Source organism: Phycodurus eques, chromosome 9, assembly GCF_024500275.1.
Source record: "Phycodurus eques isolate BA_2022a chromosome 9, UOR_Pequ_1.1, whole genome shotgun sequence".
In the NCBI taxonomy this organism is placed as follows: domain Eukaryota; kingdom Metazoa; phylum Chordata; class Actinopteri; order Syngnathiformes; family Syngnathidae; genus Phycodurus; species Phycodurus eques.
The window spans coordinates 23,653,046-23,666,903 of NC_084533.1; the positions used below are offsets into that span (position 1 = coordinate 23,653,046).

General features: G+C 37.4%; 1 protein-coding gene across 1 annotated transcript in view; it reads right to left on the reverse strand.

The window, feature by feature from the left end:
* The window catches only part of slit3 (slit homolog 3 (Drosophila)), a 234,223-nt gene that overhangs the window by 77,062 nt on the left and 143,303 nt on the right, over positions 1-13,858 (reverse strand). Inside the window, 3 exon segments of the mRNA XM_061685536.1 lie at positions 195-339; positions 1,737-1,900; positions 5,883-5,954. Coding sequence (XP_061541520.1) covers positions 195-339; positions 1,737-1,900; positions 5,883-5,954 — 381 coding nt within the window.

Consider the following 13,858-nt stretch of genomic DNA (forward strand, 5'->3'; position numbering starts at 1 on the left):
TAAAATTCTGACTTTCACTTTAACTTAAAAGTATTTTTTTCCCCCTCGACTACAGTTCAAATCGAGTTGAAAACACCCCCCAGTCGACAACACGCACACACATGGACGCACGCACGCAAGCCCACAGTGTAGAAGAGTAGAAGTCAAAACATGACTTTTAAGTAAATGTCTACTGAAATGAACAGCAGCCTTACATCTCTACGATGCCGTCCGGGAGGTTGGTGGGTATTTCGGTCAGGCTTTTGCGGCGACAGTCCACAATGTTGTTGTTGCAGGTGCAGCTGGGTGGGCACACTGCCACCAGGGGCGCACACGTCCTCGACTCGACGTGGGCGGGGCCTTTGGATAAATAGATACAATCGCAATAAGTGAAGGAAACGATATGAAGGGATGGAAATGATACAAAGCAAATCAGATGCAAGACATAGCGTACTGGCCGATAAAATGCATTTGAAAGATGCAATTCAGATGTTTTTTTTACCCATGTGGCTCAATTTGGATATAAACATACAATTGCATCAAGAGATGGAAATGGTAAGAAGTAAAGCAATTGCAAGATATAGCGCAATGCCCAATTAAAATGCCATTGCAAGTTGCAATTCAGACGTTTTTCTTCCATGTTGCCCTATTTGAATACATACATATAGGATACAATTGTATTAAGGGATGGAAATGGTCAGAAGTAAAGCCGTTGCAAGATAGAGAGCAATGACCAATTAAAAATGCAAGTGCAAGATGCAATTCACTTGTTTTTTTTCCATGTGGCCCAATTTGAATACATACACATAAGTATACAATCACATTAAGGAATGGAAACGATAAGAAGTAAGGCAGGTGCAAGATGTAGCGCACTGACTAATAAAGCAAATTGCAAAATACAGTTCTGATGTTTTTCTCCCAGCTCGGCCAGTTTGGATTCAATAAATAAAATCGAATTAAGGGATAGAATTGATAAAAAGTGAAGCAGTTGCAAGCTATAGATCTCTGACCAACAAAATCCAATTTCAAAAGAAAACGTTTGTATCCCATGTGGCCCAATTTGGATACAACTATAATATCTTTAGTGTCAGCAAATATAAGAAACAAATGCCGGAAGGACAGGAAATAAAAGCTGGCTTGCAAGGAAAATTCATGTGATTTCAAAGGGGGAAGAAAAAGTGGGGGGAAAAAAAACAAACAAAAAAACAACTTATTGTAGATAGCTCCAACGGTTCAAACCCAGTTTGCAGAGTCCTGATGGGGACCGTGTAGGCATAAGCGATGAGGCTAAAGGCTAATAAAGAGAAATGCGCCTGACAGTCAATTAGCAGAGAGCTGAATCAGATGCCTATAAACAGTGATAGGAAAAGCCTCTCTTATGTCAGCCTTTTGGCTGAACACACTCTTTTTTTGCATGGTGTCACCGTTAGAATAGACACCTTAATGCTGAGCTGTCTGAGCTCTGCATGATAACATGGCTTGTAATAAGGAGACAAGGACGGTACGTACGCGGTATTAAAGTCAGAGTTGAGTTGCATTTAACTGACTGAAGATGATGCATTTGGGAGTATTTTGTACTATACAAAATTATTGGGCCACAATTAGCTTTAAAGATAGTTTAGGAATTCCAAGGTATATTCAACACCATTCTATACAACGATAGATTTTGTTTCTATAAAGCTCTTGTAGAGGACGCAGGTGTTCCTAATGCTATGGCCGTTGTGATAACGCTGACAAAGCCGCACATATGAACTCACCGCTGCAGAGAAAATCCTTCTTCTGTACGTCGGGGACATTCAGGCCCCTCATGTGGGCGGGGGCCATGCATTGGGTGAAGGGCGCCAGGCCTCGCCTTGCTCGCAGCCAATCAGAGAGCCAGGACAGGTGACAGTCACAGTGAAGGTTGTTGGAGTGCAGGCGACTGAGGATGAGGAATTAAAAGAATCCAAATATTTTTTTTTATTTTTTTTATTTTTTTTAAACCACACAATTGTGAGTTGTGTGCCCTACCAAGAAATGTTTTGCCCTCATGTTTGAATGTAATCTTAAACTGAATGCTTGATTTAACAATGACTTCAAATCCCTAGCACCACTGCCATTTTAGCAAACAGTTATCTACCGACCCCCCGTCCCCTACTCTGGCTTTTTAGATGAATTTGTTGCTGACCCAATCAGATAATATAGTAACAGTGATAAACCCGTTTTTATATTGACAGTTATTTGAAAATTGGCAAATTTGGTACCCTGTAACAGATTAATTTCATCATCAATCTCCAGTCATTCCTATGAGAATATATATATATATATATATATATATATATATATATATATATATATATATATTTTTTTTTTTTTTTTTTACTTTCCTATCAGTTAAAACCCAACTTTGTTTCCTGATAGCTACAGCACAGTAGGTCAGAATACTACAAACAGCTGTAATTACAATACAGTGCAGTTCTACTGCAACCACAACAACAATAATAATGTTATATTAATAAAGTACTACTGGGTTAAAATCAACCATATGCTTGAAAGGAGAATCTACTGAACACTGGAATAAATGAGACAAAACACAGTGAGAAATATCAACCCGATGTATAATTTTCTAATTAACACTTCACATCACGTGCAACTAATGTTCCTATGAGACAATCACGTGTCTATCATTTAAGAGGCATTCAAACCCACTAAATCCTGTCGAAAAACGATCTCCCAGTGAGGTAATGTTCAGTGTTGGGTGCATTAAGGGATTTTTAACCCACAAAGCTGAGAGACTCTGAGGCGGACACCTTAAGAGTCACACCAGGGAGGAGGAGGGCAGAAAAATGGCAGGATGTCTTGTCAGCGTATTATACGCCGGTCGGGATACAGTATCAAGCCTTTCACAAGACAAGCCTCCCTTTGTAATAAAACCGAGGACAAATCCTGTTATGGAACAGAGATGGGCTCATTGATGCTAGCACCGGGGGTAGTGGGTTTTAATACCACTCTCCAATTATAAATCCAGTTTATCGTCAAACCCCCGCCTGGAGGTAGCCACGTCTCGGCCCACCCTCGGCTTGAGCCTTAATTACTGACAAGTAGGATTAAAACATGGGGCACAATAGTGTGTGTGTATGTGTGCAATGAGTGCTGAGCTCGTGTGGTGCCCACTGGACTTGTGTGCACTTGATTGGCTTTATTGTGCTCAGTGTTTGTGGTAACCAAGGTCTTAATGCATCCAAAGATGTGCGTCTGTGTGTGTGTGTGCGTGCGCGCGTGTGCGGTTGCACGTATGTGACAGGCACAACCTCAAGCCACAGGGGCACATTTTTATCACCGTTAAATACAAATTTAGCGAGAGTCGTTTATTAGAATTATAGAATGAGACGCCAAGTCAAGAGGTGACAGCAAAAAAGATAATAAAGATGTGATTTAAAGCCTTCACGGCTACAAATTCAAATCGTCATCGGGTCATAACAAAGAGAGTGATATCTTTTGCCAACTTTGGCCATCTACATTGATAATAACAGTATACTGGACCAGCCAGTACAGCACTAGCGCTAACTCCACTGTTCAGTTATGGGTAATGCTTCGACAGCAAAATCAGACATTATAAAACAGTCAAATTCTTCAAAAAGCACGTTACCGTAAATTCTCGTGTATAATGCTCACCCATGTATAATACGCACCCCCAAAGTTGACCTAATAATTCTGGAAAACCCTTCAACCTATGTATAATGCATTTTTACAATGCATGATTTTGCTTCTACCCATATGGTCAAAAGGAAGTATTATCTGTATTTTGTTAGTTTTTTTTCAAAGTATTATTCTGAAGTTAAGCACTTTATTTAAACATAATACTTTCTTTTTATTTACTTAAAAAGGGCCGTGAATTTCAAAAATAACTGCTTTTATTTTGAAATTAACAGCCCTACTTTTATTTTGAAATTAACAGCCCTACTTTTATTTAGTAAATGAGACAACACTCAGTTGTGCTCAGATGTTTGATTACCCAGGCAGAATTTGTAAGATGGGTACAATTCTTTAAAGAAAACATAAGGACCAGGCGAAACATTACATTTTATTTTAATGGGATTCAAATTAAACTGTCAAGCATTTCAGAAAAGTATTATCATTAAACAAAACCTAACCATAAATAAATTCATGATGGTTGTTTTTCAGTCATCAGTCGTATTTAAAAAAAACAATATTTCACAAATTCTGCCTGGGTATGTAAACTTATGAGCACAATTATACATATATGCAGTCATATGTACCCCTGTAATATTGGAATTAAAGTGTAGGCTACACATTCTTTATAACCATTAGGTGGCGGTGGTATATTAGAATGAAAGGGTACAACTTTTTCATAACCTCTAGGGGGCGGTGGCATATTGGAATGAAAGCGTAAAGCTTTTTCATAACCTCTAGATGGCGGCATACATTTATAAAATGGGAACATCTTTTTCATTTTCCCCTATACCCATGTACAATGCACACTATTGACTTGACAATTTTTTTGGGGGGAAAATGCACATTATACATGAGAAATTACGGTACTTAGTGTAGCCTCAATATAATTGCTTCAAAATCATGTTGACAGTTGATTGTAACGATAAGAAAGCCTCTTGGCATTGAACAATATTGTGTGCGCATCATGTTTGCATTACCCAATGCTAAGTAGCATTGATATGCAAACAGTGGGAGAAGGAGACGCTGACTAAGGAAGCAAAGCAATGTGAGCCGGGAGGCAGTCAGTCAGTCACTCAGTCCGCTTTGACAGACAACAGAGGCACCGGGCGAGGCCGTCTGATGAAATGATATTGGATATTGGCGATTCGGCACTCAATCTGCCGCCAACTTGTCGCCCTGCCGCCGCCCGAAATCCAATTTTGTCCGGCTGATTTGGAGTGACGGCATGAGCGTGAGCTTGCGCGCGCACACACACACACATACAAGCCTTCAGTGATTGGCTGGGAGATGGGAGCTGCCATTCAAATTTGAGGAGAAAAATGGTCATAAAACAGAAGTGGCTTTCGTGACCCTATATTGTGTTCAGCGCGTTTAGCTACACTCAACAGGTATGTTGGAACAAAAATCAACTTCTGTAACTGTTATTGTCAAAAGGTTTTGCATTTTAGCGAATCAAATAAGTATTTGATGAAGTACAACTCAGCCACACACATATTGGCTGGTGTACATTTTGCTTGGGCAGTTTTTCTGCAAAGCACACACGGCAACTTTATTACATTGAGGGGCCAATGGACAGAGTTATATACTGTTGTAACTTCCTGGACGAAAACCTCGTTTCTTCAGAAGGAAAACTGAAGGTGGGCCATGGATTGTTTTTCCGATTCGACAATGAGGTAAAATGTACGCCAGGGCAACAAAGGAGTGGCTGAAGAAACATATTAACGCAATAGAGCGGCCTATTCACTCTTCAGGCCTTAAACCAATGCAAAACCTGTGGAGGGCGTCACAGCCAACAACCTTGAACAATTATTTTGTTGCGGAGGAGGTTGAGTTAAGGCAACTAGCCTTCTTGTTTGTTGAATTTGTCATTTTTCTTATTCTTGTTTTCTTAAGCAATTCTGCTATTAGGCAAATGAAATGCACGATCACAGACGACCACAAGGTATACTGTTTCTACATCCATAAAAGTTGCTCAACAAATCAATATTAAGTTTACCTACGAGGAAAGTGTTCTCTTTTTAATAACATTCAATCTATGAACAGATAAACACGTCATATCTTTTTAAAATTGATGAAAAAAAATACAATTTTTCAGTCCATTTTTAAGTACACACCTTCATATCTAAACTCAAATCAGTGACTAAATAGGATTTTTCTGCATTTTTACCAAGGTTTCAATGACTAGTGCATGCACCTGATGAGTATGCGTGCGTGCGCGTTGTACTCACAGCGTCCGTAACTTGGGCATGTGGTTGAAGCTGGACAGCGGGATGAGGGTGATGTTGTTGTTGTTGAGAGTGCTGCGCACAGAAAGAGGGAGCGAGAGACAGAGGAGGAAAAAAAGATTCATTAGCGCAGCTCCAGGAAGCGTGCGCTGACGCACATCACAATACAGTAAATGTCTCTCCAATCCACAATGACCCGATGGAGAGAAAACATAAAAATATTCGCAGCGTACTGCATTTTCCCCCACAAAACCAGCAATTTCAATAACATTATTGACTTTGTAGTGAAATCCTAGCAATATTTTTACTACTGCAAATTACAGTAGTGTTTTAGTTTAGTGGGCAAATTCTTTCATCAAATATCACAACAGCTGCCGGTTGTACAAACTTGATAGTTTATCCTGTTGCTCAAATTGTACTGTAAATTGTAATAACCAATCTAAACTTTTTATTTCTTCCTAATATGCATGGAGATGTCTAGAGTGGCGTGTTAGGGTCGCACTGAAAAGAAAAACAAAACTATGACATTGAAGTTGCAACATCACAAGAAAAATGTATATTGTTAAAAAAAATTACGTATTGTGACGACTTTAAGCTTGAAAATATATGACTTTTTAATCTAAAAATATACAACAATCTAAAAATATACACTTTTCTCAAAAATACAGTATATGACTATTTCCTTATAATATTAAGACTTAAATCTTAAAAATATAAGACAAGCTGTACCGGTAAATAAATGACAAATTTTCTGGAAAGTATACAACTTTATTCCCTTAACATTACGACTATTTGTGAAAATATACTGCTTTTTCTCTCGAAAATATTCACATTTCCTTGAAAATGTAAAACTTTTTTCTTGAAAATAAATAACGTAAATCTTGAAAATCCAAGACTTTTTTATCTATAAAATTTTTTCTTGAAAATGTTCTTTTCTTAAACATTTACAACTTATTTCCTTGATAAATTATAACTTTTTTTTAATTGCCACTATAGAACTTATTTCTTGAAAATGTTCAACATTAACCTAGAAAAAGTAAGAATGGTCTACCTATAATGTCTACAATTTATTTTCTGGAAAATATTATTATGATTATAAAATTTTCACATGATTTTAATTGTGAAAATATGACTTTTGATCTTGAGAATATGCAAATTTTTTTGAAACAAAATGTACATTTCTTTCTTGAAATGGTAAAGTAAATCTGGAAAATGTAAGATTGTTTAAACATATATATACAACTTTATCTCAAATGACTACAAGTTTAATCACGAATAACTAATACTAATAACTAACTAAATAATTTACGTAAAAAATATACACTTTTTTTCTTGAAAATTTGCTTCTTTTTTCTTGAACGTATACAACTATTTTCATGATAATATCCAACATTTTTTTTCTGGAAAATATTTTTTAAATTTCGTGAAAATAGACAACTTTAATCTCGTAGTGAAATTATTGATTTTTTCCTTTTCACTGTGGTCCTAACACTTTTTCATTGGTGTCCACTGAGATCCCTGACAACGTAGCACGCATTAACGGGGGCTTGATCGGGATCAAATGTAGATAAAAAAAACTTTTTGGATAAAATCTTTTTGAATAAAATTGTTTTTTTGAAAATTCTTGCAGTGACTTTGATTGGTTAATTCCTGTCTGTACGGCCGAATATTAATATTGTGAATATTAATAACCACCACCCCCGCACCAAGGTTCTTCATGCTGGGGGAAGATCCAGAGCCACTTTCAAGCAAACTACACTGTCTGAAACTATCAGCTGCATTGTGTTTTCTTGATTAGCATTAGCTAACAGTTTTAGCTCTTGATGAGTGGTGCATACTTGATTGTTTGGTGAAGTTGGACTCCTATAGTACACATGTTTCTTACAGTATATATCACTACTATCCATTTTTTCCATATAGTTTAGGTCTCTATTTTCATTTGTGCACAAAAGCAGCTGACTGACTAGTAGCTCAAATGGAACCAAAACATATAAACCTGAGAACTATATATGCAACTGTCTTCGAATGAATACATAAAAACACTATGATATTTTCTCATTATAAGCTGTTATAACCCCACCAGGTCATCACGACTAAATATGTAATGTACACACAATAGCAGCTCCACAAACACTATTAAACACTATTAATTCTCATGAGTTTTTATACCTGAAAATAAAGTCAAACCAAAAGAGACTATGGAGGAAAAGATGCAGACATAAAGCTGCTCCATCAAGTCAACTCAGTAGGGACCAAAAGGCTTTTTTTTTTTAAAGGCCCTTGAAAGCTCATACGACGACGGCCTCACGGGACGGCCAAATGCATCCAAAAAGCAACTCATGTATACACGCTCGTGAAAATTATACTGCAGCAAAACACAACGGACAAAGATATACTGTCTAACGACTGCTACAAGAACATACCATCCGAAGAGTATCTGCTATTTTTTTTCTATTAAAAACTAAATTTCTCCTACCACTGTATGTGACAAAATAGGCATAGCCAGCTTTTGTTTTTAACTTTTATTTATCCCAGTCATAGTCAGTGTAATAATAAAATAAATTTTGTATTGCATCTTTGTTATGTGTTATAACATTGTGTAGTAAATGTGTTACAACATGGTCAATATGTACTAAATGTGTTACAACATGGTCATTGTATAATAAATGTATTGTAGTATTCTTACTGTGTAATAAATGTTTTAAGAGAGTTCAGAGGATTATTGTGTGGCAATGTGTGATTATAGGTGTAATAAAGTGTAATGTCAAAATGGTCATAGTCTAATGGCACTATTTTTTAAAGGGAATTATGCAATAAATGTCTTACATTGAACCCCTCTAGGTAATAACATTGCAGTTGTGTGATAAATGTATTAAATGGTCAATATGTAAAAACTTTTAACAAAGTATTTGTGTAATTATTGCATTATAACAGGGTAATTATGTCATAAATGTGTTATACAGTGATTGGGTGATTCATGTGTTCAAACAGGGTCATTGGTGAAGGTAGACCTCAAATCTCTCCATTCAGCTATAACTACAAACTACAAAGACTGCATGAATGGAGAAGAAATTACTGAATTACTGTTATTGTTTTATATTTATTGTTTGGGACTGTGGATTCTGAAAAAGACATTCCAGCCCTCTATGTCTTCACACATTGAGGATTGACAATAAAAGCATACATACCATAAAATGACACTGCTTGCTAATTTATGAAATGGCATTGTATATCTAGCCATATCTATGAATAAATATCTATGTAAGATGGATGTTCGCTTTATCTTAAAATAAGCTACTTTATAAAAAAAAATGATGCATTGGTTTTACCCTAAAATTTACAATTTTGCGTGACGAGGACAAATACAATCCAATTTCCACCATCAACAAATTTTAAATAATTGAAATCAGCCCAAAGGTAGCACCCAAACACACAAACCCACCACAGTCAGCGCTGGCTATGGTTTGTTTGAAGCTAATGTTGTCACAAGTGGTCCAAATGGACTCATTACGCAGGAGTTTCCGTGTTTATGCTAACATCAACTCATCCTCAAAATACACCGTGCGCGCCGCACTGTTGATCTTACTACTTGTCTTTCTCTTTAATTCCCCCGTCCTTCCGACTCGGTTTCCACATTCTCTCGGCCGGCGTAGCCTCCTTGGCCTTGGTGGAGGGATTGAGTTTCACACTCGGTCACTTCCAAATACACGCACACAAATACACACACACACACACACACGCACACACACACACACACACACACACACACACTGGTCGGCCCTGCCAGGGGTGATTCCACCCAGTCTATATAATTTAATTGTGGAATAACAATCATCCCCCCACTACAATTTCCCTGTCAAGTTTCCTCCCACTCAGTTTCTCCCGCCACCACTACACTTAAACATTTCTGCCTTAATACAGTTGTGACTGGTCTGAATTAGTCAAAAATAAACAGCAAAGATCATTTATATATTGAGTTTCACTTCAGCCTACACTTTATTCTGACTGGCTCACATACTGTTTGTGTTGTCGCAAAAAGCAATGAGTGGTACGTGCGGTTGGTGAAAAATACAAAGATTTCGTGGTGGAAATTAAATTACTGGTGAATTGTTTGTGTGGATAATGCTGAGCGGAGCTCATATTTTGTGTACACGAGCACATTTGAACCGCTGGCTTTGTTTAAAATTGACAATACTAACTGAAAATACAATAATAAGGTTGAATATTTGTGTCATGTTGCAGTTTGCCCGCAAACTTCCATGGTGCGGGCAAATGTGATTAGCATTAGGAAACACGACACCAATAGGCCCCTCGACCCCAACCATCTCAGATCAGATACCATTAAAACATATGGTTAGCCTAATAGCATCACTGGAATATTTCAACATTTAAAAAAAAAAAAAAAAAAAACTATTCAACAAACAAGAAGAGTCCAGATGCCTGGATTCCAACTTGACCTGGATGACTAACAATCAACAAAGACTTATCATTGTTAGCTAGAGCTGTCACTATCCAATCTTTTTACAATCGATTCTCCTATTGACTGAATAATTGAATAACAACATTTTAGGGAGAAAAAAAATAAATAAATGTTAACTACCATTCAGCACACTCCTACTTATCATGTTATATGTACATTACACATCGAACTGTGTCTTTAAAATCACTTGCAGATGCTCCTTTGTTGTTTTTGGCATAGTTTATCATTGGCCTATCACTGCGTCGTCATCATCATCACCATCCAGACTTAAAAGGGACACGCTTGTAAAAATGCAGCTAAAATTGTAAATGTCTTTTAAAAGTTGAAAGGCGGTGCAAGGCCAATGGCTGTTGTAAAGACCTGTGTTTGTGTGTGTGTGTGTGTGTGTGTGTGTGTGTGTGTGTTCCTTCACTGAACGATCTCGTCTACGTAGTGGTCCATCCGACGCAGTAAAATTGCCTCTGCAGTCATTGACGGAGGAGATTCTTCAGAAGCAACCAACCGCATATGTGTGCGTATTTCAACAAGAAAGGGAGGGCGGGTGCAGGAGAGCGATGTTATCATGTGTTTCTTTACCGCAGCCTACACACGGAGGTCGAAGCTTTGCACGTCAAATTCCGCTCTCCCGCACACAAAGGCACACGCTCTATTACAGGGTGTTTCAAAATGTGGTTGGATGGCATTGGCATCGGAAAACCTCTGGTCAGCCACTGCGAAGCCTGTCGAGTGCAGTCTGCCTTTTTGTCTGGAAACGGGGATCGAACAACGGGCTCCCGCAGTAATACGCTGTCAACTCCCTGAAACCTCCTGATGCATACTGACGTCATCCTCTGAGAATACAAACAAAAATCTTCTTTATTTTTTTTTGGTAGTTACAGCATACTCAAGTAATATATATGTAGTAGAATTCAATCATTTAAAATATTGCACCATTTATCTGTGATGTGTCTTTCTGAGCTATTGATATTTTAATTCATTTAAATTTCAGGCTCCACAAGGTCTGCCAATAAACAGACAACGTGAGTGCGTGTCTATTAAAATGAGTGTGCGCGTGTGTAATAAAGACAATTTCCTATTAGTCTCTATCACGCTCAATCAGGCTAGTCAGACGCAGGTCGATACAAACGGCAAGTGTCTGAATTAGAGGCCAAATACAACAACGTGACTTTATGATCGCACTGATGAGCAACATCGACTCCGCATTCGATACGATCACTCTCACTTCAGTTCAGTTCTCATCTGTGAGCAGATGCTTCCGCAATATAACCGCGTAATATACTGCTTAAATACTTTCGCAACATGTGGTTCAGTGGTTTTACTGTACATTAGATCAGTGGTGAAATAAAATGGCATTGTATGAGGTAGTATAGTAGAATGCAGTGTCTTGTTTAATGCAGGATAAGGTCGTGTCGTGTACAACATAGTTCTGTGCGATGTCATGACGGTGTGCTGTACAGTGTAGTGGCAAAAATAGCAACACTTTATTCATTGTTCGGACAATATTAACGTAGCATCCCAGGTTTAGAAAGTCTGAAAGTAACACGTCACAAAAAAAAACCCCAAAAATCCTCACAAACTCCTACATCTGAATTGCCAATAAATGGATGTTTAATGCCTGGAGAAGGAGGCGCAAGGATGACGTAATTAATAGAAAAGCAACTGTTGTTGCGCGACCATCATGGATGCTACACTAGTAACAACAGAGTAAGATTTTGGAAAATATTCTAACTGCAATTTTCTTCCACCCTCACCATTACGATTTAATATGCGATTATTTGGTATTCTCTCATGTATTTGATTTTATTTTTTGAACAAACAAGCAATAAATGAATCTGCATTACTATTAAAAAAAAATCATATTTACATATTATACATAAATTGTTTGGGCTCATAGGCTAGGCTTGCGCTAAGGCAAATGAACCATGAATTTACTCATTCACTGCCAGCCTTCCCAGTTAATGTGGATATTTGACGTCTAAAGCCATCGATGGCAGTGAATGTGTTAATATGAAAGACCGTTCTACTTCAATTACAGTTGTAAACTTACTTAAAACTAAGCTGGCTGAGGTCATGGAGTTCGGGGTTGATATTTAATCATGCTGCAATTAGTCAGTGCTCTACAGGAGACAACTAAGAAATATATGACATAAATTTGATATATCATAAAATAGAATTTTAACTATAAAACCGCAACGACGCTGATCGGAAAGCCGACTGGAATTTATGTCTGTCAAGTGGTTTCCCACACAAGCGCTGAAAAAGGCTCCGACTATCAAGAGCTTAAAAAGCTCTTTGCCATTTGATGAAGAGCTCTCAGCATCTTGGCCCGCATTAGAGCCTGAAGATGAGGAGGATGACAAGGTGGGGCGACACGCACGCACGCACACGCGCACACGCACACACACGCACGCACACACACTTGACTGCTTTCATCCCACATTGCTTTAACCCCCTCCGCGACCTCCTGACGCGTGTCACTCGCCATCTCCGCTCACCAAGTGAATGGCGTGATGACTTAACCTCCTCGAGAGGAGAGAGCGACATGGTGGCAAGATATCAGACAAAATATAAATATTAATGTGTTTCTTTTGTGCTTACATACGCATTGTTTGTGAGGAGGAAACAAATAACATTTGGACATTTGTGACCTTTTTCTTGCTGAATCAGTCGATAAAACCGCTGTTCGGGAAGGATAGCGGGGTTCTCACACCTTTCAAAGTCAAATTAGTGCACTTTCCAAGCACTTTTAAATTGTTTTTTTTTCTTTTTAAAACATCTAAAAAAGCTGATCACATTAAAATAGGTTGTATGGTCCAATCAAAAATATATTGAAATACATTTTAGAATGTCACACATACAGTATTTTAGTTAATATTTTCTTTATTTAAAAATAGAGAATTTATCATGCAAGTAACTAAATTGGATAATTGTAATTTCAAGTACTGTATTTATTACTGCAAATTAAACTATCATAAAACTACTTTGATCTAAATGATTTATTTTCTTTTACAATCACAATTTTCCATTTATTCATTCATTATGATTTTTATTCTTGAAATTAGATTATAAATTAATTGATTCTGATTTAATTGATAAAACATGAATGGTTTGTGTCTTTTTTTCCCCTCAAGAACGTGCTTCTTATAGAGAATATTTTAAAACTAAGTAAATCCAACGATTCAGTCTTAAAAACAATACACAGAAAAAACAATATACTTCTGACTTCTAGACAAGCACAAATTACTTAAATTGTTAAAAAGCAATCTCATTCACCATTCATCTCTTTTGACAAGAAACTTGGTTTCCCCATTGGCATTTCTATTGCTATTCAAATGTCAACAAAGGTCTACAAACAGCCTTTAAGGACCTTTCGGTTGAGGAGTTAAGTGCTTTTAGTGGTTAACTTGTTTCATTTGAATGTTCCCATGGGGCTTAACGTCCACTTTACTAGTACCTTTTTACCACCACCTTTTTGTTAAACGTCAGCATTTGTGTAGAT